The following is a 20,416-nucleotide window of genomic DNA, read 5'->3' on the forward strand; positions in this document are numbered from 1 at the left end:
ACAAAAAGAAACAAGAAAATATGAGAAATGGCGGCATAATGCGGGTGCTATGCCATCAGATTTGGCTCATGTCAACATCGTCCAACTCGAGCCTCAAGACAAACACAAACATCAACAACATGCATGGATATCCAACCATACAAGCCAGGATTCCCAGAAGGATGGCAGACAATCCCGTCCGTTGTTTGTGCCTTTGGCTACTTTGGCCACAGCTTAGACTGTAGTATTGACTGTATGCGCTACTAGTGTAGCGCAGTTAAGCTCAGACAACGTGGGGAGGTTGTCGTGCTTCAAATCTGTCGCAGGACAGGGTATCGCGCCATGATAATCCTGGTCTACGGCACCTGAACTGAATATATGCTGTTCTATCTGGCTTCAGGTAAAACGCTAGTAGTAGAAGCGTTTGGTCCCCTCCCCTTCGGGTTACCTCGTCCTGGCCGTCTTCCCCCCTTCTGGGCGATCATATTATCGTTTTGTTCTCTTCTCACATTCTCCGTCTTGACTTTTTTCCTCTTTCTCTCTGTGTTTCTGTTTCTCTTGGTGTCCTTTCCTTGTTTCGAACCCTTACATTCTCTTCTTGTTGTAACGTTATTCGCTCATTCTTGATTTCCTATCACAGTGTTTGGCCGTGATACCTACTTTCTTTCTCTTGCTCTCATTTCTTACAAGCTGACTGGATCATACATCTATATGATCGTCAACTGGATGGCCACCGAGGCCCCTATGTGAATATTTGATCACTTAACTCTCCTTCTTAGCCTTATTCAGCTCTGAGCCAGGGTTCTGAGCTCAAGTCTCATCAATTGCGACTGGCATCGCAAACGTTTCTGGTCAAGAATGTTAGGCCTCCAGACACGGGCTGTATCGAAAATCTTACTTGGACAACAGTATGCCGGCATACCAAAAGACATCGACACCAATAACTTACAATCTCTCGACGCAAGGGCACCCGTAGTGATTACTCAGACCAAGATGGAGTCTCGTGTCGTTGTCGTCCCAGTCCCGACAACTGTCGTGGTCACACATTATGTTCCTTCCAACACCACAAAGGATGCCGATAGCGCCGCTCTGCCAACCGTTTCAACACCACCTGCTGGAGACGTGCCACCTCCTCCCGAGGCTCCCGTAGCAGATGGAGATGATCCGCAGTTTGCGTCTTTCATCCCTCCTACAAGTCAACAAATCAGTCCTGTTCCCACGACCGCACCTGGTCAAGAACCCCCTAACGAGGTTCCTGTAGATGATGGGAATGCTGAGTTTGGAACCTTTGTCCCTATTACGAGTCAAGAGGTCAGCCCAGTTCCCACTACCGAGCCTGTACAAGAGCCTCCCGCCGATGTTCCTGCAAACAATGGAGATACTCCGCAATTTGCATCTTTTATCCCTCCCACGAGTGAAGAGGCCGCTCCTGCCCCTACGACTGTGCCTGAACAGGAGCCTCCTGCCGAAGTTCCCGTAGCAGATGGCGATGCCCCTCAATTTGCATCTTTCATCCCTCCTACAAGTCAGGAGGTCAATCCGGTTCCTACTACTGTACCTGGGCAAGAACCTGAACCTGCACCACCCGCGACTTTACCCGAGATGACAAGCTCTGTCTCCCCGACTCCTCAATCCACGTCCCAGGAAGTGTCCCAAGAAACGACAACCGCTATCGAGCCGATCGCGGAGTCAACTTCGCAGGAGGCACCACAGGAGACGACAGAGTCAACTAGCCCAATAGATTTACCTGGTCCTGCGACGACGGATGCTGAGAATACTGTTCAAACTTCTTCCCAGCCTGCCGTAGGAGAGACGTCACTCGACGGGCCTGACCCTGCGACGACAGCGGCTCCAAACCCTTCTCAAGCAGCTACGCAAGGAGGGCCTGGAAACACACCGGAGAATGCTCGTCTAATTATCGAGACGGAGTCATCCTTGTCGCTGTCTGCAACACCCACTTCCGAGGTTCTTCAGTTTGACACTGCACCATTCACTTATACTGGCCCTCCGACTCGGTCGACAACTCTCCAAACCCGACGAGGGACCAGCACTGACGCGTCTGTTGCCGAATCCACCCAAACATCTGATAGCTTTGGTGATGATGACGGCGAGACGGGCGTTTCTGGTTCTGAGCCCCTATATACCACTGCGACCCTGGCTGATGGTGTTGTCACAACAATTGATCTCAGTGCAACTGCCGGAAGTGAACATTCGGAAACCCAAAGCCCTGATGCCTCTGTAAAAGACAAGTCCGATGGTGAATCAAATGTACCTCCAATGGTTGTTGGAAGCGTTGTTGGTTCAATTCTGGGGATATCCATGCTGGCGCTTGTCATATTCTGGCTTATGAGAAGACGCAAATTACACCACCGCAGAAGCACGCTCCTCACTCCTCTCGGGGCTCGTCCAGGGGCACCACCTGGTAACTTGATGAAGTATGAGATCGATAACCAATCTTTGGGCCCAACACCCCGATCTACCAAAGTCGCAGCTTCTATGAGCGCCAATGCCAAGAAGTTTAGTCAACGCATCCGACAATCTATGAGCGATGCTTCCCATATCGGTATGAGTCGAGGAAACTCCCAATTCGGACATGAAAGTCAAGCTATGGCCGTAGCACGCGCTCATAGTAGAGCAAGTTTAACTCCGGGACAACAACCACAAAACGGATGGTGGGCGGAGTTACTTGGAGAGTCGAACATCAATGATCCTCCGGCAGTAGCTCCTCCCATGCAGCAACAAGGTTACGACGGAAGACGAACACCAAGCCCTAACCCGTTCTCGGATGCTAACTCTTCTGTTGTTGCCCCTCCGGCCCCTTTGCACGAATACTCCCATAGTGTTCCGCCTCATGGCTCAATGGTCCCACGTCCATTGCACCCTGCTCGAGAGGATGATCCTTTCGCTGATGGAGACTCGATTATGTCACCAGAGCTTGCACGACAGTCGCCAACGACCTATGCAGGGCCTGGACAACGAAGCCCAAGTATGTCAAGGAATCTTACGCCTCAATCGACAGGTGACAACGTGAATCTCAAGCCCCAGGAGGTTTGGCGTGGCAAGGTTCACTCAAATCCATTTGACTTGGAGCTTGATACTCGAGTTGTTCCCAGCATGTACGGCAACATCCAGCAAGTGCCTCGGCACACTGTTGCTAGCTCATTTTACAGCACCGCCAACGCTGGCAACAACAGCAACAACAACCAATACGCGAACAGGCAATCTCGTGCTGACAGCTTCACTTCGAAATACACCAGTGGAGTGAGCTCGGTTAGCGAGTGGCCTCCCGTACCACCTCGAGTTCCTAGCATCTATAGCCGGTATGGTGATGATGGGACCGATTTCCCTGTTCCCGCCCAGGACTTCAGAGGCAACGACGACAACGCCTGGAGACACGGAAATGGCAATATGATGTGAGAAGTTATACCAGGGACACAAAAAAAAACAATTCCATTCGTTCCATCTCGGCGGAGGACTATCGTAGATAGGTTCTTTTTGGAAGATTCATGGCTCGCTGCAAGGCTGGGGGAGGATGACGAAATTTAGAAGATGGATAGATGGGTGTTGATGTTTGATGTCAGCGTTTATGCTTATGATACCACGGAACTGGGCTTTTCTCCTTCTTTTCCTTGAAGAACGCACGCCAAAACGGTCGCTGCTAGAGTCAAAATCAGAAAAGCTTGCTATGCTCCGCCGAGACTTTAGTTATATAACCCTATTAATAAAACTGTGCTGTTCATGTTATTTGCTGAGCTTGACAGTGATGTGTTCAATATGCTCCTCAATATCTATGTTTATCAGTTTATATAAACTCTGTCCTTAATAGACTTTTGTGAATAATTATGTACTACTCAGCTGAAGAATGAGTTCTTCAGGCATGTCTCGATGAGTACTCTGTACCAGGAATGAGGTTTCACAGACTACAGATGCGGCAAAGACTCGATTCGCTTCACAGCCGTAGGCGTAAGTGTCAAAAAGTCAAACCTAGGCTAAAGAATGCGCAACTTGGACTAGGGCACGCGGCTCTGGTATCACAAGCGGGACTTAATCGCTTTGGAGTCTGCACCAAGTAGAAGTTGTAGAGGCCCTGACTACCAGTCGATCACATGATACTAGTGAAGAGAGTACGCCATTTGTAGAAGAGGGGAATAGCAGTGCGGCAATTCTTGATAGTGAAGGGGGAGTTATTAATTAAACTATAGGAGCGGACAGGAACACTGGGTATTTCGACAACATATTCATTTGTTATGCCCATTGGGAATGCCCGTCTTTTATAATATCGGTAAATGCTATAACGGCCCTGGCAGTGTATCTCAATATAAGGATAGCCAGAGTCTAGAGTATAGCCGAATATAACTTTTGGGAAGTTCAAAAAGGCATGATAAGCCTCGCATAGGATGATAGTTTCTTTGTTTATTGATCTTTGTTGTAGCATTCTTTGCCTTTTTGGTTGAGTACATGTCTGCAAAGTACTCTTGGGCCACTCGATAATCCACATCCCATTCACGTCCATCCAACCAAATAACACGCTTTGTTTAGTCCAGCATATCCCTCACAAACTCATGACATCAGACGCCAAACCTACGCTGCTAGAAACTTGTATCTGATTGGGTATTTACGGCATTTCCATTAAAGAGTTGGGGTCTCGATGCGCGAGACGGACACGTCTTGGCTACGCGCCCAGGTCTTTCGCGCGTAAATTGCCCGTCGCACGCGCGCCAAACACGGCCTTGATCCTTGCTCTAACAGAAAAGCAAAAGAAAAAAAGGGTTTGCACGAGGTGGTCAATCATACGACCAAGTCACTTCACTGCCAAGGTCAAAAAGTAAAGGAATAAAGGGAAAATAATGTTGAACAATGATTTAGTCAAGTTAATAATAAAGTAGTAGTAATCACATTGTCCATAAGCCGTTCCGTCAATCCATCTAGATAGATACCCTAGGTAAAATTACCCCTTTTCTCCTGAACCGGCCCAGAATGCAATCTTCATTTTATCAAAGCTTCACCTCAACCGAGATGAGATAACTCAACCACCAAATAGTAGTATACTATCCTCCAGGTCTCCGTACGGGATACGGCCTCCTGCAGCCTCCTCGAGGGGAGACAAAAAAAAAGACATTTCATGCCATAGCCGCTTAGTCTAAAACGCCGTCGCAAAAAATAGTATGTAAAAACAGACATGTACAGGGAGCGTTTCTGTACGCCCCGGAAGGTCGGAGCAAGATCCAAACAATGAAAAATAAAAGTGAGAAACACACCTGCGCAGGTGCTGCAATAAGTGCTGTCATGGTATCATGTACACAGGGAACTGGGATCCTGGTTCATCACCAATCCAGTATCCCTCAAGCCAACAAATCGAAACTCGAGAACAACCACTAGTCGAACGTGAGTCGCCGTTGCGCTCCGCTCACGGGCGTCCTAGTTGCCGTGAGCGAGACTGGCGTTTTGAAAGGCTTTTGTGCTGGACTGGGTGTGATGTTGACAAATTCGGCAAAGTCGAAAGCTTGGCTCGGGGTGGTTGGGAACATGTTACCCCCGCCAGGTGTCATCATCATGGATGAAGGCAAATCCATCTTGTTATTCTTCTGGGGAGGGGTTGAAGGAGGTTCCATTCGTGTTCTTGTCGAGGTTCTGACAGCCGGTGATGGTGAAGCTGCGAGATAAAGGAGGAGATCTGCGCCCTCCTCGCCGGTCTTGCCGTTAGGACCTTGACCGGCCTCGCCTTTGCTTCGCTTGTTGACCGATCGGGTCCGCATGGGAGGTGTGCGTGGAGGAGATGATCGAATGTTGGTAGGGTTGAAGGAATGAATAGGCAGAAGATCGTCATCATCGTCTGAAGGGGCTGCAAAATTAGGTGATGTCAGGTCACGACCCATCAGACCCTGCTGATAAAAGGAGACATCGGGTCCGCCTGAGGTAGTGAAGTGCTGTTGCCGCCGGGGCTTCAGAGGGGATGATCGTGCAATGTGATGCGAGTTCTTCCATACACTGCTGCTGCCGAAGGATTTGTGTGCTGTAGGAGAGAGTCGAAATCGTTTGCTGGGGCTCGATGAGACATCGTGAAAAGTGGCGAGGTATGTGCGCTTGCGATGGCCGGTACTGCCGTTGCTGGAGCCTATCGCATCTGAGAATAGGGGAGCCTTCATCGGGGAGCTCATGAGAGCCCTCGATGGATATGGGAGATCGGATGCGCTTGATGATGAGTCGGAGAGGACATCTGTAGGCTCGGCCAGGCGCTTTCTTCGCAACTCTTCTTCGACTTTGGGCTCGATGGAGTCGAGTGTGAGGTCTTCCCAGCCATGCTTTGTCTTGAACTTTGCGAGGGCAAGGCGGTTCTGCAGACGGCGTGCAATCTAGAAGTGGGGAAGTGTCAGTCAAAGGTGATTTTCAAGGGGAAGCGGAAGAGTTCAAATGAGAATTGAATCGAAATGAAGTCTGAGTAGAGAGAATTAAATCACTTACCTTGCTTACTTCTGCACGCTTAAGCACACTGTCGACGACATCCTCTGGTTGCTTCTTCCACGGTGAAGACATTGCTGCTACTGTTACTGCACTTTGTGCACTCGCTGCTAGGGGCAACCGCCGTGCAAGATGAAAGAAACTAAGTGGTCGAATCGATCGATGAGGTGACTAAAAAGGCGGTAATAGATAATTGGTAATACTCGTAGACAGGTTGAGAGTCGGTTCAGGTTGGATGAGGCGCAAAAAATGGTTCAAGGAGTGAATTGTGGTGAGTTGGTTGGTGGATGGTTTGCGTGAATGAATGAAGAATCAAAGTAAAGTTTGGAGAGAAAGAGAAGCATCCAATGCAGACGCAATCTCGAGGGGCCGTTACAGTTAGGTACTGTACCTGTAAGGAGCTGGAGCCTGCTAAAGTTGGCTCAAGTGGACCCTGCTAGCTCTGCAGGTGTCCGTCATCAAGTACTGGGTACTTACACTTCCGAGGCGGTTTGGGCTCCGTGCTACTACGGCCGGGTAACCATTAATGACCTCTGTAGCAGCATGAAAGTTAGAGGAGAGTGGAGGAGGGGGGGGAGCTTAGATAGCTGCTAGTAGAGCTCGGATATGTGTTGTAAACAATCGTTGCTTCTTTGTTCATTGACTGCTTTTGTTGAGGCTTTGTTCTTCTTTATAATCCTTATACAGACGTCGTGATATGCACTTGGTGTCTGTGCATACCTAATAAATACTACGGTATCTTATAGTAGCCTGTTCCAAGTCGAGAGGGAAAAGAAAGGGGGAAAAACTCATCAACTGTAACTTGTCTAGATTTCAACATCCGAGAAGGCATCACCAAACATGAGATCTGACATTCAATACGTCAACTAGCTTCTTCCAGTATCCGGTCGCTGGGGCCACCGCGCAAAATCTGGTCACATTCCTCTGGAAACGAAACCCCCCAGTTTGCCCACTAGCCCTGAAAGTTTTTAATTAGACAAGTAGAGTGTACTTGAGTACTTTGAGAAAAAGTATTTATGCATGCACTTTGCACGTTAATGCTGTCCAATCATACACTTCACAATGATGCCTTCTCACTCGATCTCACGCTGCTGGGCCAGCAATGCGTTTCCTTTCCTAGCTGGAACGCAAGAGACGCCTCCATGCAACCCGGGCTTTTGGTTCACAGCTCTACGGATACTATCAGACCTTTTGATAGACTTCTACCATTGTAGATCGAGTTGACGTTGGTCCATCCATATTCGTAATATTCATCTACTAGAATTATGCAAAGACGTTTTACACTATTTTTCTCTGTATTGTTATAAGTCTATTGTCGTTGTTCTTTGTTCAACTCCTTGCTGATCATCCTTCTTCTTGATTGGCCCCTGATTGCTTTCGAGATTCAGTAAAACTCGGTGCGGACTGGCCACCATGCAAGGGACTGGCTAACCAAATATCGGCTTGGCGATCAATTTTAGAGATTCTGTCTCCTTTCCTCTCTACATAGTGGTAAGCGGAAAGGAGGCAGATCCCGTGCATGATTTTCACGGAGCTCTACTATACTCTTAATTTCGCTAGCGAACGGTTCGCACGCTGGTTCAAGTTTGTTAAGAAAAAATCCCTTTTTTTTTTTTTCGTTGCGCAAAGTTGATGACCTACCTACAGCAGCTGTTCTATCAAATTCAATTAAGCCTCACATCATAGTTATATTTCCTATCAATCCTGCGCGTGGTTCATTACATTTTTTTCGTAGTAGGTACTTATCGAGTCCCGGTAGCTACCTAAGCAGTCAGAGTTGGCATTGTGATTTGTATTATAACATCTATAATCTGGTAATTATTCGACCAGGTTGTCCAACTTTTGCTTCTCTGGTCAACTTTCAGAAAGGTGATATGATATCAAACTTTGAGGAGAACCCCATCAAATTTGATGGGGGGGGCTTCTCAAAGTCTAATCGATGCAAAGAGACGGTATGTCACGAAACATAGGAGAACCCCATCAAATGATATATAACACCATGTAAGTAACTTCCTGTCTGAGCAACCCAACATTGATGATTAAGCCATTGGCCAATCAACGCTCGGACTCTTAACAAGGCATGTGTAAGACGAGCGATCGCATTGAGCATACGAGAGTTTGGGAGACACATCTTTGCTCAATTGGAGAAGCGGGGAAGCGGAACTCTGGTTCTCATCATTGATAGACGAACTTTGGCCTTGACGAGTCGGAGACGGCGTCGCGCTCTCCGGAAAACGTACTAAGTTTATCGATGTGTTGGCTTGACAAGGTCTCTGTTTCCATGCGCTCAAGTTATAGATCACGCATAACAATAAAGAAATGTCTTGGCTGCCCATACCTACTTAATGCCAACGTCTCGATCATAACACGGGACAAAGTATTTTGTCGTCAGTTGGTCATCACCCAGTATCGTATCCATCAGCTCACCCTCCTTGTAAAATACCCCTCAGAGGTGCATTCTGCATACGTGGATCTTTTACTTTGGGTTTAACAAGATATGCGCGTTGTCTTTAGCATATGTACCTATAGTAGTAAAAGTATGTCTGCTGTATACTTGTTTTCTTATTTTCTCTTCATTTTATCTTGATGTGGGATGGGCGAATAAATTTCGCTTCAAAACAGGATAATCCCTAATAGAAAAGTATCACCAAATTTCACATGCCCGATCGGCGTTACAGTGTATGGAGCCCTGACGAGCAGTGCCTTGAATTCTCCCGAGATCTGAAACGAGATGGATGGCCGTAGCTGAGTTAGATACGCACCATTTTAGCTATGGAAAAAACCTTGAATTCCATTCTTTGGACCGCTCACCAGAGAAAGACTGTTGTGTCGCATTTCTAAAGTTGTGTGCATGAGGCGCATGCGCTAGCAAAGCAGCATTTGAGAAAGGCCTCGCAATCATGCCACCATTAAACTGGTTTATCCCCCGAATGCACACACACTATTGCAGCATCCTTTCAAGCTTATAACGTCGGATCTTGAATGAGAGCGCAATTTCGTTGGACGGTCTATTACTATCGGCGCCAGCACAGGATGGTCCCACCTAGACGCTGGTAGAGACCAGGGGCTTCGTTTTGTTTATCTCGACGTCATCGACTGAGAGGTGACGACGTTTTGATGTTTTAAAACAATATCAGTGCTTTCATAGCAGAGTAGCCATAAGGTATCACTCGCTTGCTACCTTGCACGGCGAGAATTCATCGACTATTGAATGTTGAGCATTATCGGCAAAGGAAGAGGCATGCGCATCAACTAACGGACGCCGTTGGTTGAGTTTATTGCTCTCAAGATTGGGTTCCCGCTGGATGCGGATGCGGCTGTTTGAATTCAATATCAAAGCTCCACTGATAATTGGATAAGTTGTGGTTGTGCCTGGTTAGAGAACCCACGAGTCCACTATGGATCACGATCGCTCTCGACTCGGCAAATATTGAGTGCTTGGCTTCTTGGCCCGACTCCTGTACAAGGATTAACTAGTCTGCGCCAGAGGGACTGTTTAATCAACCTACGGATATAGATAGAGACCAATAAAGAGATGAAATTCATGACATTCCTAGTGCCTACATACAGAAACTCAGACATGTCTTCTCGGATTCAACCTCTTTGGTCTTCCAGCCACCATCAGATATCGTGGACTGGCTACTCGTGATTGGTAAAGACTCTAACCAAACTCTACCTAATAAAACTCAGTTACTGACTGCAAGTTGAAGTCGAGTCGAGGTGAGAAGAGTTGTAACGGCCGCAGCCCACCAATTCCAGCGGATCCTCCGGCCCAAGCTCCATCTGGCTGGCACGTTCTCGGCGGGAGCAGAAGCACGCACCAGCCACTTTTACTGCTGCCCGCGGTTGTGGCCGTCCAGATTGTCTGTCTTCCATAGGTACAGAACATCTTCCGTCATCTATAATCAACAGGGATGGGTAGGGATACCCAACTCGTCCATATCCATCCGATCCTTCCAGGGGTCGACTTTGAGGGTTATCTTCCAAGGCAGAGGTGAAAGTAACCCATGAAAACGAGAGTAAGAGGGTGGATTTTGATTTGAATATGGATTGTTTTATCTCGTTGCTCATATCTACCTAGTAGATAGGTAGGTAGTCCTTAGTACTTTAGTACCTGAGTAGTACCTGCACGTTTTCTCTGCCTCGTCCTTCCTCCTTTTTTCTTTTCTGCACCTTCCAACCTTCCTTTCCCAAACTTTTCTAAGAAGGAAGCCGCGACGGCTAGTGATCTCACGGGCGGCTTGCCTTCTTGATACACCCCCCAAAATCGGGATCTCACTCCACCACAAATCTACATTACCACCCCATCCGTTCCTCCAAGCTTACAATACGAGCGCGGGCTCTCCTCTCTCGATTCTTGGCCCTCCGGTTTCTTGGTTACTACATACAAACTCAGTCTCTCGCTCTCGCGCTCTTTTTTCCTGTTCTGTCTTATCCCCTCTGCCACGGATCGCTTGAACGGCTTGCATTCCCCGCGGCTTCTTTTTTTTCTTTTCCCTTGCATACAAATATCACGAATTAGCCCGAGAAAAAGCAGGTCTAAGTCGCCGGCGACATGGCCCCTACCTTCCTCAACAGCCTGCGCCGCCGATCGAGGGCCAGTTTCCGTACCAATCGCTCTGCAACAGACACTTCTAGTGATGGCGCTGCATCCCAGGGAGAGTCCCCTTCGAGTGGCTCATTGACGCCGCCATCAATCGATATTCAGTCTGATCCTGCATTACATCTGCAAGTCAAAGATCAGCACCTTCAGCGTCGACAGTCTCAGATCTCTCATAGTCAAAGTCAGCAGCAAATCGTACAGCGACCACCACTCACGTCCAGTTCGAACCGCAACAGCGTTTCCGGCATGTCGGGCCTTGGAGCGCCTTCAATCAACGGACGGCAGGCCCTCCCATCATCGCCGTACGCCCCAAGGTTGGTCAACATAACGGAAAATGCATGGGTATGTCTTGGATGTTTCCGTTCTGAATTGCTCTATGGCTCGTCGATCTGGTGGCGCACCTGCAAGTGCAAGCCATGTCGTCAGGGGTTTATTACACATCATGCTATCAATACATATAAGCCACAACAGCTTTGCATAGCGACCATTGCTAACAAGTGCTAGGTTTACCAAAAGGTTCTTCTTGTTTATGGGACAATTGGGAACCCCGCCGAACATGCTCTCGATGGAACTCTCAACGTTTGTCGGCTCGACGATAACTTTCCCGCGATCAGCTGGCCCGTCTGCAACTCTCACTTCAAGGCATTGGTTTACTTGCAACCAGGACCAAACAAGTTGCGCTTCGAGTTTTCGAGTCCCAAACTACCCAACAGTAACAGCTCGAACCCGATTCACGCCTCCTATCTTACCGTTCATATGCTCCCAGTCAACAATTCACCACCGCTGCAGCTCGCTATACTAGTTGCCAAGGATTCGCCAGAAACATTCGATGCGTCGCCCGCCCGGGCCGAAAAGGAGGGCAATGGACTGGAGATGGCTGTGAAGAAGTTCAGAATGGCGGCGTACCTGTGGCAAGCATTCACCTCGGAGCAGATGTGGCGGAACAAACTTGGACGGCGCGCATTCCGTTTTGACGAAGAATGGACAACAGGTTCGGCCAACTATCGTGACCGAGAGAATGGCACCATGCGTTCCGAAGCCAGGGTTCATATTATCCGCACCGACAAAACCACTGCTGAGATCCGGGACCTTAACAAGGCCCAGCAAAACGAAAAGGCTACTGAAAAGGGTGCTCTGTATGAGATTGCCTCTGAAGCTGTGAAGAAGTACTTCAACCCACTCCCCGGCCAAAAGCTTTACGTCTCGTGTCTACTCTTGGACTCTCATTGGGATAGGGCCGCAAATACTGTGACCGGCCATGCTGCTCTTGGAGGTGGAGACGGCGATCTGCAGCTGGCAATATTCGGATCGCACTGCCTTCACAGCTACCCATCCACCTTTGAAGAAGTCGTCCCTGCTTTCACCGACTGTACTCCAACAGACACAAACCACGTGGCCAACGACTGTAACGAAGCTGGAAGCTCTTGGGAAGCTGCCAATATCGGTATCGGCGCGCACATGCATGAGACGGGACATCTGTTTGGATGCCCACACCAGGAGAGCGGCATCATGTTGCGAGACTATGTGGTACTTAACCGCACTTTCGTAGCCCGAGAGGCCTACTGCACAAGGACAAAGTCCAAGGGTGGAGTCGCGCTTCAGGCTGATGAGTGTGGTTGGCATCGCCTTGACTGCTTGCGCTTCCGAGCTCATCCGGCGTTCCGTCTCCCCAACGACCCTCCTATGAACACTGACACCGGTATTCAGGCTTTCCCTGTGGAGAGTGGCAACATCCTAGTCGTGGCAGCCACTGGTGTCTTTTTCGTCGAAATATACGTAGAGGGCGATGATGTCTGTCATGCATGGATCGAGTATCCTATTGACCAAGGAACCCCATCCCGACAAGTCACACTCAGCGAAAGTGAGCTACGAGGTAGATTGCCTGACAAGAAGAGAAAGGGCGCCATGAAGATATCTGTCAAGTCATATGGAGGTGGGTCAATCGATATTGACGACTACAAGAAATTTGTTTCAAAAGAATCGCTTGTCAAGCTCGCGAATGGGAAGAATGGTTTCCGAAGCCAGAAAATGGGTTGCTCTAAGATGGATGGAACCCAGCCTACGGAAGCTGTCTTCCTTAGCGCCATCAAACAAGATCGAATTCTTTCTCGTGTGGTAGTCTACCATGGCATGGCCGTCGATGGAATGGAGTTCGTCTACGACGATGACTCTAGGCAGTTGTTTGGAAAGAAAGGTGGTAAGGAAGGAGGTGATACTTTTGAATTCGGCAAGTTCTCCATTGAATCACAGGGGCGCAAGAGTCTAACATGATACAGATGTCCGTCGCGGTGAATACATTAGCGGTTTTGTTGTGCGGTCCGGTTTCTGGATTGACGGTATCCAAATTTTGACAAGCTTGGGTCGCAAGTCACCCATCTATGGCAATGCACATGGAGGAGATTCGTAAGTCTACTACTTATCCATTATCAACTTGACTTTACTAACATGGTTAGACGCACTTTGATACCGCCTCGAGGATACATCATCTGTGGTGTTTCTGGCTCATGCGGTCAGTGGCTCGACGGCTTCTCGGTTATCATCACACGATGAACGCGAGCACAATCACCTCTACGGCAATTTTTGAACACGATAACTACAGGATAAGAGTCATCCACTGAAGAAGAAGTATTAATTGGTAATCATAAAGAAAGGAGGAGGCGGTATGCGCCCTTCCTGCGTACTAAGACATGCTCAATTGTCTTACAGCGGCCAGACAGCTGCCGCAAGCATTGTTCGGGACCTTTGTCTGAGTCCGGCGTTGGGGGTACTTGTTTTTGTCCACCGCCTCGAAGGAGGCTGCACACGTACATACATACACACTTGCAGATCAAGTTAGTGGGAGAAGCATACACATTATACCATGAACGGGAGCGGGCCTGAATAAATACCGCAGAATATGTCTCAACTTGAAATCGAGTCTGAGACTTTATGTTATACCAATCAGTTATGTTGTGTGGTGACATTTTGTGTAACTTTGTATAAAGTGGTCTTAACATAAACCTATCTGAGTGAAAGCGTCTGTGCGAATATGACAGGGCCAATATGAATCTTGCATGTGATAATACCCCCAATGTGACAACTGTTAAGTCTTGAGCAATACTGATGCAGGAACTTTGTATCGTTATGTAACTGATGAGAGTACCTACAGCTTGTCATGCGAACGTGGCCTTGATGCCATTCTTAATCACCACATGTGACAATATTAGCATAATACCTAATTCCAATGGCTAGAGGGTGACTAGTTCTGAGTGACTTGGTGAAAACGTTGGGCCTGTATCTAAGCCGTGGATCACGTGTACTAATCGACGCTAGCGCCCATAATGACGGCATCCACCCAAGCAAGGAAGAAGTTGGATGTCCCGCCGTGAGGGAAACCGCGACGCCAATCCTCAACGTCAACCACTTCTGGGAAAACCTGCTCTTGTTTTTCCCTTCCACAACTTCTCGACGTCTGAAAATTTGGCAGAATTTGAGCTTACACAGCATCGTTCAACCCAGTAACGCTACTTCTCCACCACTACGAAGATACTCTGTTCTATCTGTTGGAAGACACCGCCTGCTTCCGACTTGAAGCTACTTGCGACTGCGATACCCCTCCCCCGAACTTACCTGTACCGCTTCAGCTCTATCGAACCTTGTCGTAGCTCGCCTCAGTATGTCTAGAAGGAGCAACACTATGTCAGGCTCTAACGGCAACACCAAGGACGTTATGTCAACTAACAGCCCAGGTGAGATCCAGCCTATGCCGGAATATTCAAAGCAAGTTCAAGCTCGTGAAGCTAACATTGCTGTTCCCCATAGCCATTGACAAGCAAAAGACCCTTCTTTCTGCTGATGTTGGACACTTTTCTCTGGTGCGCGCCATGCACCTTGCCGATTTGATTACCCTCATGAATGGTATGCACACCTGGACCCGAGACGACGGTACCGTCTCTCAGATTATATTGTTTTGCTAAACCGTATCCTAGGCGCATGCGGTGTCATGTCCATCTTCTCTTCGCTGCGATACGCACTCGGCGATCCCAAGGATTTTGATAATCTTTGGCTTGCCCTCTTCTTCCTGCCTTTCGGTCTTTTCTTCGACTTCTTTGACGGCAAGGTTGCTCGATGGAGGAAGAAGAGCAGTCTAATGGGCCAAGAGCTGGATTCCCTTGCTGATTTGGTATGTTGACGTGTTCCTTTGGCTGTGACCGTCGAGTTCTAACCTAAGAACTAGATTTCATTCGGTGTTGCCCCCGCTATGGTCGCCTTCACCCTTGGTTTCCGTTCCGTTGCCGATACTGCTGGTCTTACATTCTTCGTTCTGTGTGGCCTCACTCGTCTTGCTCGCTTCAACGTCACTGTCGCTGTCTTGCCCAAGGATGATACCGGCAAGAGCAAGTACTTCGAGGGAACTCCCATTCCCACTTCGCTCGGTATGGATGCCATCATGGCCTACTGGCTTTCTCAGCGATGGGTTCACGACAACCTCCCTTTCGGTGTCTGGTTCCAGGGTTCCGCCCTCGAGTTTCACCCTGCCGTCCTCCTGTTCATGATTCACGGCTGCCTCATGACCAGCAAGACTATCCGCATTCCCAAGCCCTAAGAGGCTACTCGAAAGACCATTTAACATGGTATAATGGTGTGGCATGGCCACGTTCCCATTTGGGCGGAGTACCGGATACGTGGCCCTGATATGGCGATATGCTTTGCTATTTTGGAGAAGTGTTGGGCTTGGTCCGAGGGTCGCAACTTTGGGTCAAGGAAAGCAAGCAACAGACGTGAATTGGTTTCATCGCACACGGGCGAGGACATGGTCTTGTTTTGTTCGATAGTCTCGGTCGTGGAATGATTCACGTAGTTCATTGATATGACGGTAGTTCATGATACCCATACATTCTTTATTTCCTGTTTCGGGACCTTGCGAGCTTGCATGGTCGGTGAGAGTTTGCTTGAACACATGCCAACCTAGACCACAATATAGACTTAAATATCTCAACTACGCTCATCTCCACTCTCAAGGATCGGCACATTTTTCAAGAACGGTGAATTGCCGAAGTCAATTTGTCGGTGAACATTTGATTGATTGATTGCTGACTATCCTTGTTTTGACCGGCAATGATGGGAGCATGGAGGCAGTTATTTCGCTTGAGAAAGAAGTGGATGGTGTGAATCCTTTTAGATCTGCACATTCATCCTTCTTGTATGGCAGAAACTGCGGTCACTCCCTTACAACTTGGCCAAACACTTGCAATAATAGTCACGAGCCCTTGAGTCGCTGCTGTTTCGTGGATGCTCAACAGAGCTACGAAGATGGGCAAACACCAAAAATAGTTCCAGACGCGATGTTTACGTAGAGCTAGAGGCTCTGCTGTCGGTGGATCGACAAAACATGACGAGGCTTGGCTTACCGAATTTACCAGGAAGTAAAAATATGGGCAGATGGTAAGTGATGACGCTTGGGATCTTCATCAAGACGAAGAGCAAAAGAAAGAATTCTGTCTTTTTTCTCACCAGGCAACAAACTTGAAAACCCCAAGGTTTAGATATTTGCCTGCGACACCTTGATATAAACCAATCAACGCTTCCAACTCAGTTGGTTGAATCTGAAACATGCAGTAGCTGGTACTGAAGCGTGGCTGGACGAACCAAAGAACATGTCCAGGGTAAGACATGGGTTGCAATACACTGAGGCTGTGCTGAAGGATGAGTGAGACGTGAACAATGCGCTAGTAAACGTTAGCCAACAGTGACGAGTGGCTGTGCGATGGTGATGGACCGGGGCATGAATGTATGAATGTACAGTTGATCATGATCATCATTGATGCGTAAAGGATCATACCCAATTCGGTGTCTAGTTACATTCATGATGTATACGATGATGCGTGTTTCCTATGATGGTTGCTCAAAAGAATGAGAATCATGTCGTGATAATGGGAAGGAACACATGTTTGCCTCTTGCTCTTGACTTCTCTTTCTCTTTCCTCGCGCCAAGATCTACTTATCTTTTTGGTGTAGGCCGCAGCCGCAGCCGCTTTCGCCTGCCCCTGCCTCCATTTCCCTCCATAGACTACTACTGTACACTAACACCAACGGCTCGTTTTCACCAACATCACCAACAAGATGACGATCCACAAACCAACCAAACATCCATACTATTCATAAGCGCCAGATTTGAAGCATCACCGACTTTGCAAACACGATGGCAATTTAGTCTACTCAGTCTAGGCTCTAGCCGTCATTAGGTCACTCAATGTGATACTCTACCCACAACAATTAGAGAGTAGATCACTGCCCACACACAAGAGGGGCGAAATATCTTTTCTCTCACTTTGACTTGATTGATGAATTCTATTTCTGGTTCGCCGTCATGATCCATCCCACCCTCAATCTCGGTTCCTAGTATCAACCCAAACCCAAACAAGGATAAGCCATGGATGGAAGCTCTCAGGCCCCAATCCTCTGAACCCCGGACCTGAGCATGAGCTTCTACTGCAAGGCCAACCTTAGCGAGTCCGCTTTGACGGCTTACTACCATGAACCAATATTCCATCCCACTTACAAGGCGGGCTAATACCCTTGTCTTGAGCTGCAGGCTGTAAGAGCAGCCGCGACCCTCTCTATCAACATATTACCCCAAACGTCCCTGATCACGTCTTGTCTCATTGTTTCCTGAGTTCTCTCAGGAAACATTGGCTGTCTGATTCATCAATATTGCTCCTTCTGAATCTCTCATCTATTGTCTTGTTTCCAATTTATTTCCAAATAAACCACTCACAGAAATAATCGATATAGATAGGAAGGAAATGAGGAGGATCGATCGTTGCTAACATTGGTTCTGCTTACCGCAACCCACCAACTTCACAATGGAACCCCTACGAGGCGTATCACGACAGGACTCTGAGAAGTCTGAGGCTCGTCGACAAACCAATCGTTCCAATGCTGCCATTCAGCATGTCACGGATACAATGATTGCCGTTACCGAATCTTTTCGCCATCATTACCAACAACAACATGGCGGTTACTCCCCAGCAGCTCCAGCTCCCACTTATACGAACCTTAACTCTTATTATCAACCACGCAGCTATGCCCACTCCAACAATCGCTCCAATTCCTGTTCCCACGCTCGAAGCCCATCAAGCGTGAGTGAAGTGTCTCAGGGCCTTCTGGACATGGACATAGTGAGCCAGATGACTGCCTCGGACGTGTCACCCGTTTCACCTCCTCGAAACAATTACATGCCTACCATACTTATGCCAGGACGACATCCGAATGCTGAAACGGACTCTCTTCTTGACCGAGAGCTGGAGCCAGATATGATTGAAACCTCTACTCGCATGCCTGAAGACTTAATTCGACTCGCAACACCAAATTTACCACCACGACTGGACACTCCTCGCACACCAACTCACCGCTTTAGCGTTCCTATAACTCTCGCGGATCCTCAATCTTACGTACCTCCGGCTTCAAATGCAGGCCTAAATCCAGCGGACTTTTCAGTCAACCGCGGCGGACTTGTCCAAGCCACGAGAGGTTTTGAAGCTTTCAGATCGACGACGCAGCATCATCAATACATGGTTCTCAGACCTGATATGGGTACCCGGGAGTTACCACTAGGCACAGTTACACATATACGCGCAGGCTCTGATCCATATTCGGCTTCATCTACTACCCAGGGTCTGCGCAGGAAACCTCTCAACGAAGGAGCCAGACAAATTGTGTTTAACCACCCCTGCAATGAGGGCATCTTCGTTGCTGTCATCTGCATGGCCCAGCTCCTGACATATGCTAGCCTTGCGCAAACTTTGACATCGGCACGACGAATTGGCGAATCATTCTTCGAACCAGAGCGTACGACACACCTTGCGTGGTTTACTTCGGCATACATGCTGAGTTACGCTGCCACAATCCTTCTGGGAAATCGGATCGGAAACGTATGTGGCCAGAGACAAGCCTTTGTTGCCGGTTATTTTTGGTTTGCGCTCTGGAGTCTTTTGACTGGTTTGAGCGTGTATGTGCACAGTTCCGGAGGAGCTGTCTTCTTCTGTATTTGTCGTGCAATGCAAGGCATTGGCCCAGCACTCATTATTCCCAATGGCTATGGGTTGTTGCTGAGGGCTTATCCTCCCGGACCTCGTAAGATGGTTGCTATGGGCCTGTTCGATGCCTCTGCCCCTTGTGGGTTCGTTGTTGGCTCCGTCATGACAGGGCTTTTCGCCAAATATGCGTCCTGGCCATGGGCTTTCTACTGCCTAGCTGCAGTTTGCACGGCCCTCGGTATCTCAAGCATGCTTGTGGTTCCTGCCAAAAGAGTTTTGGTCCATAATTTCGAAGGCAACCTTTGGAAACGCCTAGATGTGTTTGGTTCTGTAACTGGCATTTCTGCATTGGTTCTGTTCAGTGTTGGCTGGAACCAAATACCCATTGTAGGATGGAACACCCCGGAAGCATACATCTTAATTTTTACAGGATTATTGCTTATTCCGTTGTTCAATTACTCCGAGTCCCAAGCTAGCCATCCTCTGGTACCATTCAAGCAAATTCACCTCACTGCTGGTATTACACTTGGCTTTGTGACTGCCGCTTCGGCAGCGTTTGGGATTTGGGTCTGGTATTTTGCCCAGTTTATCGAAGTTTTGAGAGGATGGGGGCCTCTACTCACGAGCGCTGGTCTTGTACCGATACTAGTAATCGGCGTTGTTGTTGGCTTTGCCTGCTGGCCTTTTGCAAACCGCGATTTCACCGCCCAGCTTGCTATGGTGAGTTCGTCAATAGCAATTTTGATCAGTTCCGCTTTGATGGCTACAGCTCCAGCAAAACAGGAGTATTGGGCAAATTCGTTTGCCAGTGCTATCTTTATGGGAGTTGGTATGGTCTTGATAATCCCCTCCGCTTCGACAGTGCTCGGGCGAGATGTCCCCGAAGGACAGCTGGGACTTGCAAGTAGCCTTGCCAACATGGCGGCAGCATTCTCTTTTTCTGTCGGACTTGGTATGGCAGGAGCTGTAGAAATTGGAAAGAAAAACAATAGGAATCCTTTGGGAGGGTACCGCGACGCACAGTATTTTGGTCTGGGACTTGGTGGGCTAGCCTTCATCCTGGCCCTGGGTCTACTTGGCGCGGCATTGCTTCGGCGTCGCAGGGATTGATTTCATGAATTGTTTACCTGGCGTTGAAATAGCTTGGGGGCTTGCGAGCCTACTTATACCCCATGAGCGTAGATATGACTTTACATAATGTCTTCACAGTGTGCATATATCCTTCACAGTAAAAAGGTTGCCCGTTCTTTTCGTCCTCTTGCTTGTCTTTGTTGAATCCTCATGTTTGTAAACACAAACACCACACGAACATCGCAGGATTGGGGATATAGAGCCAGTGGGGGGGGGGAACCAAATC

At 48.4% G+C, this 20,416-nt stretch overlaps 5 protein-coding genes across 5 annotated transcripts; 4 read left to right on the forward strand and 1 right to left on the reverse strand.

Annotated features, from left to right (window-relative positions):
• Nucleotides 1-972: 972 nt before the first annotated feature.
• FSST1_012027 (uncharacterized protein) lies at nt 973-3,396 on the forward strand (the record flags this gene model as incomplete). The annotated part of the gene is made up of 1 exon (XM_083235216.1): nt 973-3,396. One exon carries the CDS (start codon nt 973-975, stop codon nt 3,394-3,396), a length of 2,424 nt encoding a protein of 807 aa, XP_083081723.1.
• A 1,958-nt stretch (nt 3,397-5,354) lies between these two features.
• FSST1_012028 (Whi5 domain-containing protein) lies at nt 5,355-6,513 on the reverse strand (the record flags this gene model as incomplete). Its single annotated transcript, XM_083235217.1, has 2 exons — nt 5,355-6,332; nt 6,442-6,513. The coding sequence occupies 2 exons, from the start codon at nt 6,511-6,513 to the stop codon at nt 5,355-5,357; spliced, it is 1,050 nt and encodes a 349-aa protein (XP_083081724.1).
• A 4,480-nt stretch (nt 6,514-10,993) lies between these two features.
• FSST1_012029 (putative peptidase family-domain-containing protein) lies at nt 10,994-13,591 on the forward strand (the record flags this gene model as incomplete). Its single annotated transcript, XM_083235218.1, has 4 exons — nt 10,994-11,383; nt 11,546-13,268; nt 13,318-13,444; nt 13,495-13,591. 4 exons carry the CDS (start codon nt 10,994-10,996, stop codon nt 13,589-13,591), a joined length of 2,337 nt encoding a protein of 778 aa, XP_083081725.1.
• Nucleotides 13,592-14,696: 1,105 nt separating this feature from the next.
• On the forward strand, nt 14,697-15,626 carry FSST1_012030 (CDP-diacylglycerol-serine O-phosphatidyltransferase; the record flags this gene model as incomplete). The annotated part of the gene is made up of 4 exons (XM_083235219.1): nt 14,697-14,769; nt 14,843-14,938; nt 15,010-15,203; nt 15,258-15,626. The coding sequence occupies 4 exons, from the start codon at nt 14,697-14,699 to the stop codon at nt 15,624-15,626; spliced, it is 732 nt and encodes a 243-aa protein (XP_083081726.1).
• Nucleotides 15,627-17,886: 2,260 nt separating this feature from the next.
• Nucleotides 17,887-20,169, forward strand: FSST1_012031 (major facilitator superfamily-domain-containing protein; the record flags this gene model as incomplete). Its single annotated transcript, XM_083235220.1, has 1 exon — nt 17,887-20,169. The coding sequence occupies one exon, from the start codon at nt 17,887-17,889 to the stop codon at nt 20,167-20,169; it is 2,283 nt and encodes a 760-aa protein (XP_083081727.1).
• Nucleotides 20,170-20,416: the final 247 nt, after the last annotated feature.

The sequence above is a fragment of the Fusarium sambucinum genome, chromosome III (genome assembly GCF_050947815.1).
Source record: "Fusarium sambucinum isolate potato_lamoka chromosome III, whole genome shotgun sequence".
Lineage (NCBI taxonomy): Eukaryota > Fungi > Ascomycota > Sordariomycetes > Hypocreales > Nectriaceae > Fusarium > Fusarium sambucinum.